This window comes from Solanum dulcamara, chromosome 2 (genome assembly GCF_947179165.1).
Source record: "Solanum dulcamara chromosome 2, daSolDulc1.2, whole genome shotgun sequence".
In the NCBI taxonomy this organism is placed as follows: Eukaryota; Viridiplantae; Streptophyta; class Magnoliopsida; order Solanales; family Solanaceae; genus Solanum; species Solanum dulcamara.
The window spans coordinates 23403122-23419941 of record NC_077238.1 but is presented as its reverse complement, the minus strand read 5'-3'; the positions used below and the strand labels follow the sequence as shown (position 1 = coordinate 23419941).

The window sequence follows — 16820 nt, the reverse complement described above, 5'->3', positions numbered from 1 at the left end:
AAGTTATGATATCATATATAGTGGATTTCCTTCTACATTAGAAGGGTATTGTGATGGAAACAAGATATCTCATTCAAATAAGACAAAATTCATCAATGGTTATGTGTTCATTTTTTATAATGGTGCCATACGGTGGAAACCAACTAAATAGACGATCATTGCTAGATTGACTATGGAGTCAGAGTTTGTAGCTCTAGAGCTAAGTGGTTTTGAAGCTAAAGGGATTACAAATTTCTTAGCAAATATCCCTGTAATAAAGGATGAGTTACCTCCAATATTTATGCATTGTGATTGTCAAGCTGCAAATGTGATTGCGAAGAATAAATTTTATAATTGTAAGAGAAGATACATTAAATCAAAATTTGATGTCGTTAAGCGGCTGCTGAGAGATGGAATATTTTTCATTGATTAGTGAAGTCAGAAATGAATTTGTCCGATTCTCTGACTAAATCTGTGATGAGAAAATTTATTATTCAAAACTCAAAAGAGATGGGGAAGGCTGGTATGATTGTCAATAAAGATGATAACGCAACCAATATGATTGGAGATTCCATGAATTAGGTTAATATGGATAATAATAAGTCAATATTGACACTGCACACTAAAAAGAAAATGTTTGAACTGCTACTAATTGTGAGGATGAGTTATTAACTCCTAATGAATTCATAGTCCTTAAGATTTGGTGTATGTAAAACAATAAGTACTTGATGAATTCACTATATGAGAAGTGGAGTGGGCCGTTCCTATGAAATTTTTTCCAAATTTCTAAAGCTCTCATGAATAATTTTTGTCAAGGAACATTTTTATTATAAAATGATAACACAAATTAATGAGTATTTTTAATAGTTTTTAGAACTCATAGGTATAAGTCATATTTTTCCAAAATGTCAAAAAAAAAATCCAAAAATTATAGCTAAACACATGATGAAACTTCACCCAAAAATGACTTGCCAAAAATATTTGAGAATCTATATAGCCAAACGCTAGCTTAGTTATGCATAGTATGATACCAAATAGAGAAAAAATATCTCAAATAAAATAGTAATAATATATTTGAATAATACATGTATTAATATTTTTAATGCATCCATTAATGTTTCCTTCTTTTACTGTACAACTAAAACAAACAAAAAAAATCTTTAGATTAATGTTAATAATATCTATTGACTTTCGAATATTATACAGTTGAATTATTGCCATTATCCGTCAACGCAACAAGTAGCATACTCAATGACGTCTACAGTCGTCACAGACCATGAAAAAGAAAAAAAATAATGGTTTTCTTTAATTTTAAAAAGATATAACGTGTCACGGAAAATTATTCAAAAATAATTATAAATATATTCAACTGTTAAACAAGAAGATACTTAATATAATTTTACAAATAGTTAATAGTTACTATATAGATCTTATTCCTATTTTAAGAAATAGATAATTTTTATTTATTTATTATTTGATGTCTTTGATGTCCACATTGAAATTTGATTTGTGCCAAGAAAAATTCTATTTATGAGAGTTCATACTCAGAGTTCGAATTCAAGAACTCTCTAATTAAGATGGTGGGTGGAGAGTCTATTTTTATTGTTATTTAAACTTTTTTTTATTATGATGTTAATCTCTAATCTCATTTTTAGATCGGATCTGGATCAGATCTAACCTTATCTCATTCTTTAGATCTAGTTTCACTTTTTATTCTTCTTTGTGAATACCTTTTACTGTTAATTTGAAAATTTTAAAATATGTTAAGTATGCAATTTAGCAAACAATAATTACAAAAAAGAAATTGTATCCTGTAAGTTGTAACCTCCGACAATGTGCTAACTTCTTATTAGCCAAAATTGGCTTTTCTCCGACTTTGGAGAAAACCTAATATGAATTAGTGTTTATTTATATTTTATTTGTTTTGTCAAATTTGATGGAAGGAGAATATTTTATTTATAAATTCAAAAGTTCTTGAATTTTACTATAAGATTTTTTTTAATTTTTCTATTTTATATTTTTTTGTGTATTTTTGTGTATTGAAAATAATCTAATAATATAAGAAATCTAATTAAATTAGGATTAGAAAATATATTTCTCAACTATGACAAATAAATTCTAACTAGACATTAATTAAATAACAATAAAACTTTTCTCTTTATTTTTGTAAGTCCTTCCTCCTAGCATGGTGTTTTCATGCATATATCATTCGTCTGGCTTTTGTCATCATGATCATTGGTCAGGCGGACGGCATATATGGGTCTCGCCCGCCGACAGCGGAAACTTTTTGATTTTCTACCATAAAAGCATAATCTTAATACAAGATCTCTCTTAATCTTTCTATTCTATATTTTCTGTGTATTTTCGTGTATTGAAAATAACCTACCAACATTCCTATTTATAATAATAAGAAATCTAATTAAATTAGGACTAAAAAATCTATTCTTATATCAACTAGGACAAATAAATCCAACTAAATATTAATTAAATAAATACCAAAATTAACAAATCCTAAACAATTTAGAATTCCTACTCTAACTTTGAATTATTATTCCAACGGATCTTCTTATATGAAAAGAAAAAACGAAATATCTTTCAAAGACATGCGTGCTTAGCATTGACAGATTAATATATATATATATATATATATATATATATATATATATATATATATATATATATATATATAAATAATTAAAGTTTCCTACCAACTGACTATTTAAAAAATAATTAATCGTTCACTTTACCTCAATAATTAATTTTAATTAGAAAGTGACTTCATTTTCAATGTATAATTAATAATTGTATATAACTGAAAAATGAGGCTATTTGAATTTTTCGCCGTAATCTCATTTCCCCTTCTCTTACCTTGTAATAATTTTGTATTTATTCAAAACTACTGGAAAATATGTAATTAATTCTAATTGTAATATAATAATAAGGTTAACTTAATGAAAATAAAGTGAAATAGTAATCCTTATACCCAATTTGCTTGGATTATTTTTCTAATCCGTATTCTATTCATTTTGTGTCCCTGTAGTATAACAAAATATTTCTTACTTTTTCAATGTCAATACGAAATAAACTTAATTTTACAAATTCATAAGTGTCGATAGATTTTAAAATTAGGATAAATTTCTTGAATTGTAATTTATTTTAGATTAAATTAAGTCTAAGAACACTTAATTCGGCAAGCCATAGTTATATATATATATATATATATATACACTTGAACTAATCCATCTTTTTTGAATTTCATATCTAAACTATTGGAGTGTGAGTTTCATACATAAACTATCACTTATTAGTTGGAGAAACACACCCCTCTCTTTTATTTCACCCTCATCATGGTGTGTGTACTACACTCTCTCATTCATTTAAAAAAAATTCACATCACACTCCACATGGACAAAACATTCTACTTTAACAAAAATTAAATAAATTATTAGCATTAGCTAAAATTAAAGATTAAAGTATTATATCTCTCACCAAAAATATATATTATAAAATAAAAAATAAAATTTTTTTTACCTCACTCCACCACTTTCTCTCACCATATCTCCCCTCCCCCAACCCCAATTTCTTAGTTTTATTTTTATTTATTAAATTTCTTTTATAAAAATTTTAAAAAAAATTCTTACTTCATCTCCTCCCCTCTCCCCTCTTCAAATAATAATTTAGATATTTTTATTTTTTTCAAATAAAAAATTTCTAACCCTCCCCCCCACCTAACCTTCCGATTTTAGATTTTTTTCGCATTTTGTGTTAGATATATACATATGATTTTAGAAAAGTATTTTTTACTTGTAGTAAGACTTTTCTTAAAATAAATTTTTTATTTCTGTTATATTCGGTATGCAAGTAGAAAAAATATTTTTCTAAAAATATATGTACATATCTAACACAAAATAAAAAAATATATTTTTTTAAAAAATAAATATAAATTAAGAGCAGAGGGTTAGATGGTGGGTATAATTTTATTTTTTAAAAAAATAAAAAATAATAACATTTTTTAGGAAGGAGTGGGGGAGGGGTGAAATATGATTTTTTAAAAAAAATATTTTATAAAAGAAATTTAAATTATTTTTAAAACTAAAAAGGGCGGGGATTGTGGGGGAGGGGGGAGGGGAGGTTGCGTGAGCAAAATATTTTAAATTTATTTTTAAAAAAGTAATTTTTTTTATAAAAAATAATATATTTTTTTTTTTGGGGGGGGGGGGGTAGAGATACTTTAGTATTTAACTTTTAGTTAATATTAATTATTTATTTAATTTTTGTCAAGGTGAAATATTTAAACAGATACTGAAATCTTGAGTTGCGACACTACTCCGACGAAGTTCACCGGCTATCCGGCGAACAACAGGATCCTTTTCCGGCGAAATTCTCTTTCTTCCTTTCTTCTTCTTCTTCCTTTTTTTTTTATTTTTCGGTGAAATACCTCAAGATCTGTTTAGATAGGACCTAGATCTAGTGATTTCCGAGAGATCTTTCGGTGAATTTTTCGGCGACTAAATATCTCCGGGGCAGGTTTTATCTTTCCTCTCCTCAACTAATTATTTGAATTTTGATTACTATTCTTCTTTACTAGTTCCTACCTTTAGTGTTTTAGTTATTGTTATTCACTTTCCTTCTTCATTTAGTGTCTAGGATTGTTGATTTGCATATTAGCTAGTGTGTGTTGTTTCTTTATTATACATTTTATATTGTCAATTATTATCTTGTTGTTTGTATTCTCTTAATTTATTTGTTATCAGCTTTTTTTACTTTGTAGTTCATATCATTTAAGTGGCTTTGGTTACTAATGGTGGACTAGGGTTATGTCCTCAATTGGGGGTGAAGGCAAGGAAAAATAGTGGTAAGAGGGAGACGGAATTTTGTAAGTTGAGAGTAAGATCGTGGAACAAAGGGTCGCTTATAAGAAAGTCCATAGAGCTAGTGAAGAGTCTTAAGAGGAGAAAGATTAATATAGCTTGTATTTAGGAGACTAGATGGGTAGGTTCCAAAGCTCGGGATGTGGACGGATTTAAATTATGGTACTCAGGAAGCTCAAGGAATAGGAATGGAGTAGGTATTCTAGTCGATGCGGATATTAGGGAGTGTGTGGTAGAGGTAAAGAGGATCAGTGATAGGATGATGTTTATTAAGCTAGTTATAGGCATGCTTTTCGTGAACGTTGTTAGTGCATATGCACCTCATGTGGGTCTGGGTGAAGAAGTCAAAAAGCTTTTTTGGGAAAATTTGGATGAAGTGGTGAGAGGTATATCTAGTACCGAAAAGATTTTCATTGGTGAAGATTTCAATGGTCATATCGGTACAACTTCTAATGGTTTTGATGATGTCCATGGAGGCTTTGATTTTGGGGAAAGAAATGTCGGCGAGGTTTCTCTCTTGGAGTTTGCCAAAGCTTTTGAGTTGGTTATTGCGAATTCTTGTTTTTTGAAGAGGGATAATCAATTGGTCACCTTTAGTAGCATGGTAGCTAGGACTCAGATTGACTACTTACTCCTCCGAAAGGGTGATAGAGGCCTTTGTAAGGATTGCAAGGTTATTCCAAGTGAAAATATTACCACTTAACATAAGTTTTGGGTGATGGACTTGGAGATTAAGAGGGATAGGAGAAAGAAGACCCTTTATGATCGATCGAGGATTAGATGAGGGGGCCTAACTCCCGCTTTTTCTCGGGAGATGGGGGAGAAGTTGAATGGTTTAGGGGCCTGAAGTAGTAGCGAGGATGTGAACAATATATGAGACATGACAGCTAGTTACATTAGAAAAATAATTGCCAAGGTTCTTGGGGTATCGAGAGAAATCTTTGGTGGTCGTCAAGGAGACTAGTGGTGGAATGAAGAAGTACAAGGCAAAGTGAAAGACAAAAAGGTTTCCTATACGGAGTGGTTGGAGTGTATGGATGAGAAGGAGAATAGTAGGCTTAAAGATATCTATGAGAAGACAAAGACAGAAGCGAAGTCGACGGTTACCAGTACTAATACGACAACTTTTGAACGTGTGTATGTCGAGTTAGGAGAAAAAGGTGGGGATAAGAGATTGCATAGGCTCACCAAAGTAAGAGAGAGAAAAACACGCGATCTGGATCTAGTAAAGTGCATCAAGGATGAGGAAGGTAAAGTGTTAGTAGATGAGACATTTATCAAGTAAAGGTGGCAAACATACTTCCACAGACTCCTAAATAAAAAAGGAGACAGAGACATTGTACTGGAAAATTTGACATACTCTCATAGTCTTCGAGACTTTGGATACTGCAGGTGTTTTAAGGTTGAGGAGGTTAGACGTGATGTTAGCAGGATGAGGAGGGGGAGAGTGACAGGGCTCGATGAGATTTCAGTGGACTTTTGGAAGAGCACTGACAAGGCAGGTTTGGAGTGGTTGACTAAGTTGTTTAATGTTATTTTAAAGACTATTAAGATGCCTGATGAATGGAGGTGGAGTACTATGGTTCCATTGTACAAGAACAAGGGTGATATCCAAAATTGTAATAATTATAGGGGTATCAAACTACTAAGACACACTATGAAGATTTTTGAGAGAGAGTGGTGGAGATGAGGATGATGAGAGGAGTGTCAATCTTAGAGAACCAGTTCGGATTCATGTTGGGACGGTCGATTACTGAAGCAATCCATCTTATGCGGAGACTGATGGAGAAATTTAGAGAAAGAAAAAAGGATCTCCATATGGTATTCATTGACCTTGAAATGGCTTATGACAAAGTTACGAGGAATGCTCTCTGGAGGTGTCTGTAGGCTAAAGATGTCCCGATAGTGTATATTAGGGAGATAAAGGACATGTATGTTGGAGCCAAGAATCGGGTTAGGACGGTGGGAGGTGACTCAGAGCATTTTCTTGTTGAGGTGGGACTATACTAAGGATAGATGTTGAGCCCTTTTTTTTGCCTTGGTGATGGATGTGCTGACACGATCTATTCAGGAGGAGGTTCCATGGTGTATACTATTTACGGATGATATAGTTTTGATTGATAAGACTCGGGACAGAGTTAATGATAGGTTGGAGGTTTGGAGACAAACGTTGGAGTCCAAAGGGTTCAGATTGAGCATGACCAAAACAGAATACTTAGAGTGCAAATTTAGTGTTGCGATGGATGAAGAGGGTAGGGAAGTGATGCTTGCCACCCACTTATCCCCAAGACAGAAAGCTTTAAATATCTTGGATCCATCATCCATAGTAGTGCGGACATAGCTGATGATGTCACGCACCACATTAGGGCACCATGGTTGAAATGAAGGCTAGCCTCTGGAGTCCTATGTGATAAGAAGATACCGCCTAAACTTAAAGGTAAGTTATACAAAATGGTTGTTAGACTAGTGTTGTTATATGGAGTGGAGTGCTGGCCAGTAAAGAACTCTCATATTCAAAAGATGCATGTTGTGGAGATGAGGATGCTGAGATGGATGTGTGGACACACTAGGAGTGATAAGATTAGGAATGAGGTTATTCGGGAGAAGGTGAGAGTGACATCTGTGGTCGACAAGATGAGAGAAGCGAGATTGAGATGGTTTGGGCATGTGCAGAGGAGGGGTGTCGACGCCCCAGTTAGGAGGTGCAAGCGATTGGATTTGGGGGCTATGCGGAGAGGTAGAGGTAGACCAAAAAAGTATTGAAGAGAGGTGATTAAACAATATATGGCGGTACTCCATATCACCGAGAATATGATCTTAGATAGAAAAAAGTTGAGGTCGCGGATTAGGGTAGAAGGCTAGTAGGGATAAAATGGTGTCTTATCGTGTGTCGATTTAAGGTGGTCATAGGTCTAGGTGTGCCATTATAGTTGTGTTGCTATTGCCTTTGATTATTGCAGTACTTTGCTATAGTTATTGTTCTTGTCTTGTAAATTTTGCATTGCATTTTATTTTTATTTTTACTTTTTATTTATTTATTTATTTATTATTTTTTATTTATTTATTTATTTTTTATTTTTTTATTTTTTCTTTGTGCTATATATATATATATATTTTCTCGCACTTGGAACTATGACTTTCGAGTCGAGAGTCTTTCGAAAATATCCTCTCTATCTCCATGAGGTAGTGGTAAGGTTTGCGTTGTTATTGTCATGTGGCAAGTTTTTTTTCCAAAAAATAGAGAAAGTAAAGAGAGTGTTTTACACACACTACACACTGGGGTGTGTTTCTTAAATTAATAAGTGAAATTCACACTTTCAATCCTAAAAAAAAGAGATAATTTAAGTGTGTGTTTGAAATACACCATAGAATATACCCCAGTCACCACCAAATATAATCACACCAAAATTCTTGTTTTCTTTTAGCCAACAAACTACAGTTAGATTAAACATCTGCATCTTCTTCAATCTTAGATTCATCTACATCTTTTTTAATCTTACAAGAGCACTAATGATTACAACCAAACTTTTCACGCAAGAAAATCTGTTCAATTTTCCTCTTAAATCCACTTACCTATTGAAGGATATGGGATCCTAGATCAGAACAAATTTCGTCATAAGGTTAAATCCAAATTATTATAACATGAAGACTAAATTCTTAATTTATGAAAATTATTTTCTTGTATGATAATATATAATATATTTGGATAATAATACTAATATTGTTTTGTAGCTATGTATGTCAAATTTTAAAATTGTAAAATAATTATTATCTTTTTAAAAAAGTGGGTTAACTTGGTGGCAACTCACATAATAATGTATTGGACTTGATGTTTTCTATACCACCTAAATAATGGATCAACTCAGCCTAACATGTCAAATTCAAAATTTTATGTAAACTAATTTGAATGAATTGAATCGACTCATATTAACCATCGTGTAATATAAAAAAAAAATTATTTGATTGAGTGCTTTTTAAAAATTAATTATTTATTTTAGCGATATTTTTTTTATTACCATTTATAGCAATACATAGCAATATTATGATAAATTTATACTTGTATTAAAAGTGAATTATGCATACAATATAAATGTATTATAAGTGTTTTAAAATATATATTATGTTTGTATAGTAAAAAACTGACATAATGTATAATAAGTCTATTAAAATATGTGATAAATATATTATCCATCTATAAAACTTGTATTATATATGTTTTATAAATAGTTCTCTGCAATATGTATTAAAATTGTATTATAAATGTATTATAAGTGTTCAGTGAATTTTTTTTTATTGCTATAAATGATAAATATTTTCTTAATATTGTGTATTTGTGCAAGTTTCCTATAAAAATGCTCCAAGGGTGTAAATCTGTGGGATATAATTACCATGGGCCCCTTCTTAAGAATAGATTACCATTACCAAGTTGATTTCCAAGTATTCCAAATCAACCGGCTCCGCCAGGTTTGAACCACTTTCTAGAAGTTTCCGACGGTTCAACCCATGCGTGCTGACTCGGCATCTTGTTTCTTTTTCACCAAGACAAGCACTAGGCACGTGACACCCCTCACGTGACTCTCCCCCCCCCCTCTCTCTCTCCTTTATATTCTACACTAGAGCCATACATTTCTTGCTACATTGACTCTTGTTCTCACTAAACCTAATTTCTCTCCTTACATCTTTCTTTGCTTTTTCACCCCTTTTTCTGAGCAATGACAAACGGCAAGAAGATCAAGATCGGAATCAATGGTAAACGCTCTACTCTACATTTACTATAATTTTACTAAGTAGTTTTGTTGCTATTTCTTTTAATCAAGTTAAAAGTAGTAGATTTGTGTTGTTTCTTATGGATCTGATCATGTGATCTTGATTTTTTTTTATTTGAATCAGGATTCGGTAGGATTGGTCGTTTGGTGGCTAGAGTTGCTTTGCAGAGAGATGATGTTGAACTAGTTGCAGTGAACGACCCATTTATCTCCACTGATTACATGGTATACTTTTTTGCCCAGATCTCTTTATTGACTACCCTTTATATGCCTAGACTAGATCTGTAGAGGGGGTAACTTGGATCTTTGTGATTGGTGCAGACATACATGTTCAAGTATGATTCAGTACATGGACAATGGAAGCACCATGAGCTTAAGGTCAGTGATGAGAAGACCCTTCTCTTTGGTGAGAAGGCTGTTAGAGTCTTTGGAATAAGGTATTTTTTCAACCCAGAAAAATAATAATCCTAGATTTAGTTTAGTTTGGTGTAAAAGAAATTTGAGTTAATATCCGGCATTTTCTGCAATTGTTAAGGAACCCTGAAGAAATCCCATGGGCTGAAGCTGGTGCGGACTACGTTGTTGAATCAACCGGTGTCTTCACTGACAAGGACAAGGCTGCTGCTCACTTGAAGGTATGGTTGATCTTCTTTATTCTAATCAATTGCTCCTACTGCATTTCTTCTGTTAGATTAGATTTGATCTTTGATGGATTAATTCACTGCCATAGGATCTTGTTAGATGTGATTTGAATATGTGTATGAAGCTTGTTAGATCTTGTTTCTTGTGTTAGATCTACATTTGCGGAGAAAACAAAGCAAAGTTCTGCTTGTAGTATTAATTAACTTGGGATGTTTGTCTGTGCAGGGTGGTGCCAAGAAGGTTGTGATCTCCGCTCCTAGCAAAGATGCCCCCATGTTTGTTGTAGGTGTCAACGAGAATGAATACAAGCCAGAGTTGGACATTGTGTCCAACGCTAGTTGCACTACTAACTGCCTTGCACCTTTGGCTAAGGTCATCAATGATAGGTTTGGCATTGTGGAGGGTCTTATGACCACTGTCCACGCCATGACTGGTGAGTGTTTTCACTGCCTACTTTGAATATGTCTGAATTTTATATCTTGTTATTATTAACCTGCTGTAATGTTTTGTTACTCAGCCACCCAGAAAACTGTTGATGGTCCATCCATGAAGGACTGGAGAGGTGGAAGAGCTGCTTCATTCAACATCATCCCTAGCAGCACTGGTGCAGCCAAGGTAGTTATTGGATATGGGTGTCATTACTGATTTCATTTGCATAATCATGTCTTTCAGTAATGTCAGAGATATGAAGTTTAGAATGACTTGTTAGATCTTTGATTACTTGAAAATCTTGTTATTGTTTGAGGATTACTGTACTTGCTTATAGACTTGGTACTTTGTATTGGCTTGATCAAGTTGTATTCATTATAATGTAGGCTGTTGGAAAAGTGCTCCCATCGCTAAACGGAAAATTGACTGGAATGGCCTTCAGAGTTCCAACTGCTGATGTTTCTGTTGTCGACCTTACTGTAAGACTAGAGAAAGAAGCCTCATATGATGACATCAAGGCTGCAATCAAGTAAGTTTCCGTCTGATCACATGTTTTGTTTTTTATTGGTCCCATGTGCATCAACACTTAACTTGTTATGTGTTCTTGTTTCATAGGGAGGAATCAGAGGGTAAGTTGAAGGGTATCTTGGGATACACTGAAGATGATGTGGTTTCCACAGACTTTGTTGGTGACAGCAGGTATGTATGTACTTTGTTCAGTTTACTCAGAAGGGGGGTGTACATTAATTCTTGAACATGTTTAATGTGAAATTTAATATTTGGTGCAGATCAAGCATTTTCGATGCCAAGGCTGGAATTGCTTTGAGCAAGAACTTTGTGAAAGTTGTGTCATGGTATGACAACGAATGGGGTTACAGGTAATGTTCTGTGCTTTTAGCTTCTCTTTACACTTTTGAAAATGCCATTTTTATATGTTTAACAAAATCTTTTTATCTTGTCTCTGCAGCTCCCGTGTGATTGATTTGATCTGCCATATGGCTTCTGTTGCTTGAGGCTTTGATGCTTGGAGTAAAGACATCCTGTTTAGTTTTTTTTTTGCTTGAATCATTGGAGTATAAGTTTTCTGGCCGGGAGTGGTCTTCTTGTTTAAGTGTAATGGAATAACCAGAGAGGAACCGTGTTTATCTTTGAGGAATCTTTGCCCTCTTCTTTTTACTGTTTGACTTGTCATGAATGAATCAAGCTTTACCTGTTCCAGTATCAGTTAACAACTATAAATCTATTGCTTTCTGTTGTCCTTGGGTTTAGTCTTGGTTTGGCTAGTTATATTTTCTGTCTTCTATATATATTCGTTCTATTTTCGTTGAGTTGTCATTCTTATGCTTAATTTTAATCTTAATTTCTACAAGGGAAAATGGTCATATAGGTTCTTAAATTTTGTGAAAATGTTTAATTTGTTGGAAATAACTAACCTTTTTTCCTTTTATTTAAATAACTATTGGAATTGCTACTTCTCTTTTTAATTGGCACATGACATTTATATTATACATTTAATTAAAAATAGATTGAAGAAATTTATGGGAGAGTATTTTTCAAATATGATAAATGTTAATTACATTACTTATTAATAGAGAACCAAATAGGGGAATTTAATTTTCAGTTCTCTCTTTCTCCATTAAAGGAACTTCAATCTCTTTCATCATCCTTCGTTAATGTGGCTACAAAAAAGAGATCATTCCAGATTGTTCAAATTCGTTATAATATTATTCAGGTATTTCGTAATCAAATTGGTTCCGAATTTATTTTTTATTTGAATTCAAAATACTATTTGAAAATTTTATTCTGAATTCAATTCGTTTTGAATACATCATATCTAATATTTTTTTCTTGTCATATCGAAGATTAATTTATTGATACATTTCGTGCTAATCCGGACTTTGATTTGAACTCTTATTTGCTAGAGAATTTGATTTGTGGTGTGTTTTTGAGAACAACTCAATGGTGAATAAAATACAAACTGTATACGAATTGAATGCTCTATGTTTTTTTTAGAATTCGAAATTTTGATTGATGTTTGAAATACGAATTGGTGGAGTTATACAAATTTTGGATTTTTTTGGCTACAAATCAACTATTGAATCGTATTGAATATTTTTCAATTAATGATTTCGGGGTACAAATTGATTGTATCCACCTTGTTTTGGAATACAATGTCGTTGAGGTACTTTTTATTTGAAAACTTCTTTTTTATTGTATAATTTGTTTGCTAATCTGATTTTGAATATGACTAAATAGTTGAATTGTTTTGAATATTTGTGTATTAATGAATTTAGAATACAATGTAATTGTGTCTGATTGGAATACATTTTGTTTTATAATTCAAGTAGATATGGAGTCTTTTGATCATGCATTCAGGGAGATGGAATGACGATAATTGTTATGTTGATAACACAATAGAGGCTATTATGGTGAAAGAGTATGCAACATTTAGAGATTTAATGGAAGAAGTTGCTAAACAATTTGGTGTTGATTTGAGATACAATTGTATGTAGTTGAAGTATAAAATCAAAGGTAGCAATGCATCAACCAAATCATCTCGAAGTCAACCTCATCATTGACATGACACCTTAAACCAGTTATACCAACCAAATCTAAAGGACTCCAATTTTATACGTACTTTCTTACTAAAATCTTCAATTTCCTTCACACAAGTATACTCACTGGGACTTTTTTTTTAATCCATAAGCTTGTCATTCTGATATCGATCCACTCTCTCGGAGTTTACGATGAAATCACAAGTCCTCATTTAGAATCCTCGGAATACACTTAACAATCTAAATGCATTAATCATACCAACGATCCACCACTAAAATCTTCCTTATAAACAATGCTTAACACAAGCGTCCGTAGTAACAAACTAGTTGATTTCTTAAATGTGAATGCAACATCAAATCTAATTATAGGAGCATGTGATACAATTGATAACTCCTAAAATAATTGTTCATCATGCTCGTTAAACGACGTTTCATTTTCATGTATCACTAGTCTACATTTTGAAAGCTCGATAGATCCACCACTAGAACACGTCATACCCAGATAGCTTACACCTTCCTACCCATTATGTAACGGCCATACATTACCAAAGAATTTCATTCTCCAGCCAAAAGCAATATGAACCCTTTCGTAGGCCAGGTCTATATTAGAAGCAACACATCTCATAATTAGCATAGTAAACATAGCTACCATGGTAATAGACGTATTATAACATCTTTTTGATATACACCACTCTATGAAACTGCAATAGAAATTCTGTTCTCGATTGGCATAACATCATCTCCTCCATACACTAAGCAAGAGGTTCATGAAATCTCACAACCATTGTTCCTCCTTCTATACCATATCCTCAAAATACATCATTGAACCACAACCTTATTTGCTCTTTTCAAATTGCGGCGCATTACAAGTATTCACACATTCTTTCGATAAGTCTATCACTTTCATCTCAAAATCAGATCTAATACAAAAACCACGTGATGACATGTCAATTGCACGCACAAAGAACCAAGCATGATTCACCACTATAAGTGAGAGAACAGAGTGAAGCGATAGGAATTAAATTGGATCAAGGATGCACGATAGAAAAAAAGTGAAGATCTTTCCTTACAGTCTTCATAGCCTCCCGAAGATAATTACAGACATCTCCGTACCGATCCTCGAGACTCTACTTAGACTTGGCTTAAACATACGTGAGACCTATGAGCCTAGGTATTTGATACCATTTTTGTCACGATCCGAATTTGGGTATGATGACACTCATCTCAACCCATCGAGAAAAGACACCTTAATACCCAGCGGAAAGTAAATGCGGAAGAAAATAAAATGAATCAAACTTTAACTTAATCAAAACACGCAAACAAAACTCAAAATCCCCCAAGATTGATTGTCACGTATACAATCCACTAATACATTATCGAAGTACGAAAGGAAATGCAGTCACAATGTATTTGTCTCTATTCATAGTACTAAAACATAATAAAAGAGTAAGAGATGTCTGCTAGATGGATATAACAGCTACCTCAACACTCGAAATAATAGCCTTGGATGTGGTAGGAAACACTAGAAGATCAAGCAGGTCCGAGCTTACAACCTACACAAGTGTAGAGTAAGGGGTGAGTACCAAACAACACGATACTCAACAAGTGGACAACTAAAACTAAGCAAATCTCAATAGATACAAGTACTCCTGTCCTCCCAACCGAACCTCCAATGATGATGATGATGATACAGTCCACGAATACTCATCAATAGTCTCATCAATTGAATCATATCAAGCCAAGTTCAACATATACAACGCAATAAGGGGTAAACACGAATTCACAAATATAAAAAAGATGTGATACAATGCTATGAAATGATGCATGCCTGTTTTATCGGTACACATCCGCTGAATCATAGTCCGGAATCCATAGGGGACATTTCTGTTCATGTAACTTGCCACGGAGCGTGTGGACCGTCCCCTCAAATATATGTGTCCTGTCACAGAGCGTGTGGCCCGACCCCTTTCTTTCATAATACTTGCCACGGAGCGTGTGGCCCGACCCCTTTGTTTCATATCATTTCCAGTCTCAGCTTAGTATATTAGAACCAATGCAATCAATTCATGTTCATATAACTTACGATAATAGTATGATGTCAACAATAATTTTCACATGTCACATCAATATAGACATTTCACATGTCCAAAATAAGTCAATAATCTCATCATATCGATCACACTAATACACGTCATTAAATTGCCATTTTATACCCCTCATCTTCATTTTTAAGGTCAATTATACAATCAATAACCCAGTCTAATTTTCATTGCCCTCCAACGCACATAACAAGGAAATACTAACATCTACAAACTTAAACTGAGGTTTAGAAGTCACTTGCCTCAAATAATCAAGCAATCACTCCAGGACTTGAGCCTTCCTTTTTCATTGGGCTTCCAAATCAATGTAATCAAGTCAAATAAATAATCACAATAAAATTTTGAAAACTCATTATTTTATGTCTAGCCTAAATCCAAAACTCGCCCAAGTTTATAATCAAGTTACTAATCTTGATGCCAATTAATATGTCCACTCTCATATTTCCCAAATTTCAAGCATAGGGTTAAGTTTCAATTCCCCCAAATAACATAAATCTAATGGTATTCATATAATATAATACAATACACCTAATATTAAATTATAGTATCAATAAATTTGAACTTGAATCATAACGTGAGAACTGTAAGAAAACTTTAAATAAATAAATTGATAGAACTCAAATCAAGTTACTATTTCAGCAACTTTATTTTTATAGGATGAATTCATTTTGCAGCCTTAACAAAGTAAAGGGCAAAAACCAATTGAAGTGCATAACTCGAGCAATTACCTAGTACATAAGTTTTGGTTAATCTAACAGCCTTCAGATGTGAATAAGGGAGTCATAATAAAAGCTTCAATCATGTACAGGATGTATTGTCATTCCTCATCTTTCATTATTCATCTTTTATGTCCGTCCTGGGACATAGTCTAGTGCTAGTTCTTACTAACACTTCTTTATCTAACTTTCATTTTTTAGTGCTTTCTTTGTTCTCTTATTTGAATTGAAAGAAAGAAAAAACTTCCCTTTCTTTCTCTTCTTTATTTTGGTTTTATCCCTTCGACCTTCTTTCAATCTAATAAAATGAAGCATGCATCCAGAAGGCATAATTACAGAATATTACTCTTGCATTTAGTACCCTTCTGGAGACATCAACAATTGATGACTTAGTTACTGCCTAGACGTGGCCTGCTGCGAATTAAGTTGCTCGTGTATGTAGCTAAATCAGTAACTTCAACTTTAGCAAAAAAAAAAAACAAAACTGCATATCCTTAAATCTAATGCCAAAATACACCATCTTAATGATTCCTCATAATTACATATCATTGGCCATAATTATTTTCCTCATCATTACGCTACACTTACTAAACTTGAGGAAAAGAAAAAAAACATTAACACTTCGTATTCTTTTCTTTTAAAACAATATAGATATCTTCAGTAGCAAAATGTTGGGGAAAATTGAGAATCAGAATCTTAAATATTAAGAGCACAACATATTTGACTTTACCTGAAGTCGTTTTGGGTGCTGCCGTTCGACAGT

The 16820-nt window shown here is 33.0% G+C and overlaps 2 protein-coding genes across 2 annotated transcripts; both read left to right on the top strand.

Annotated features, from left to right (window-relative positions):
- Window positions 1–5136: 5136 nt before the first annotated feature.
- Window positions 5137–5553, top strand: LOC129870816 (uncharacterized). Its single transcript, XM_055945687.1, has one exon. The coding sequence runs from the start codon at window positions 5137–5139 to the stop codon at window positions 5551–5553; it is 417 nt and encodes a 138-aa protein (XP_055801662.1).
- A 3915-nt stretch (window positions 5554–9468) lies between these two features.
- On the top strand, window positions 9469–11955 carry LOC129880456 (glyceraldehyde-3-phosphate dehydrogenase, cytosolic). Its single transcript, XM_055954490.1, has 10 exons — window positions 9469–9599; window positions 9741–9841; window positions 9938–10053; window positions 10152–10251; window positions 10484–10691; window positions 10776–10873; window positions 11074–11216; window positions 11303–11386; window positions 11476–11565; window positions 11655–11955. The coding sequence occupies exons 1-10, from the start codon at window positions 9563–9565 to the stop codon at window positions 11698–11700; spliced, it is 1023 nt and encodes a 340-aa protein (XP_055810465.1). The 5' UTR covers window positions 9469–9562; the 3' UTR covers window positions 11701–11955.
- The last annotated feature ends 4865 nt before the right edge of the window (window positions 11956–16820 follow it).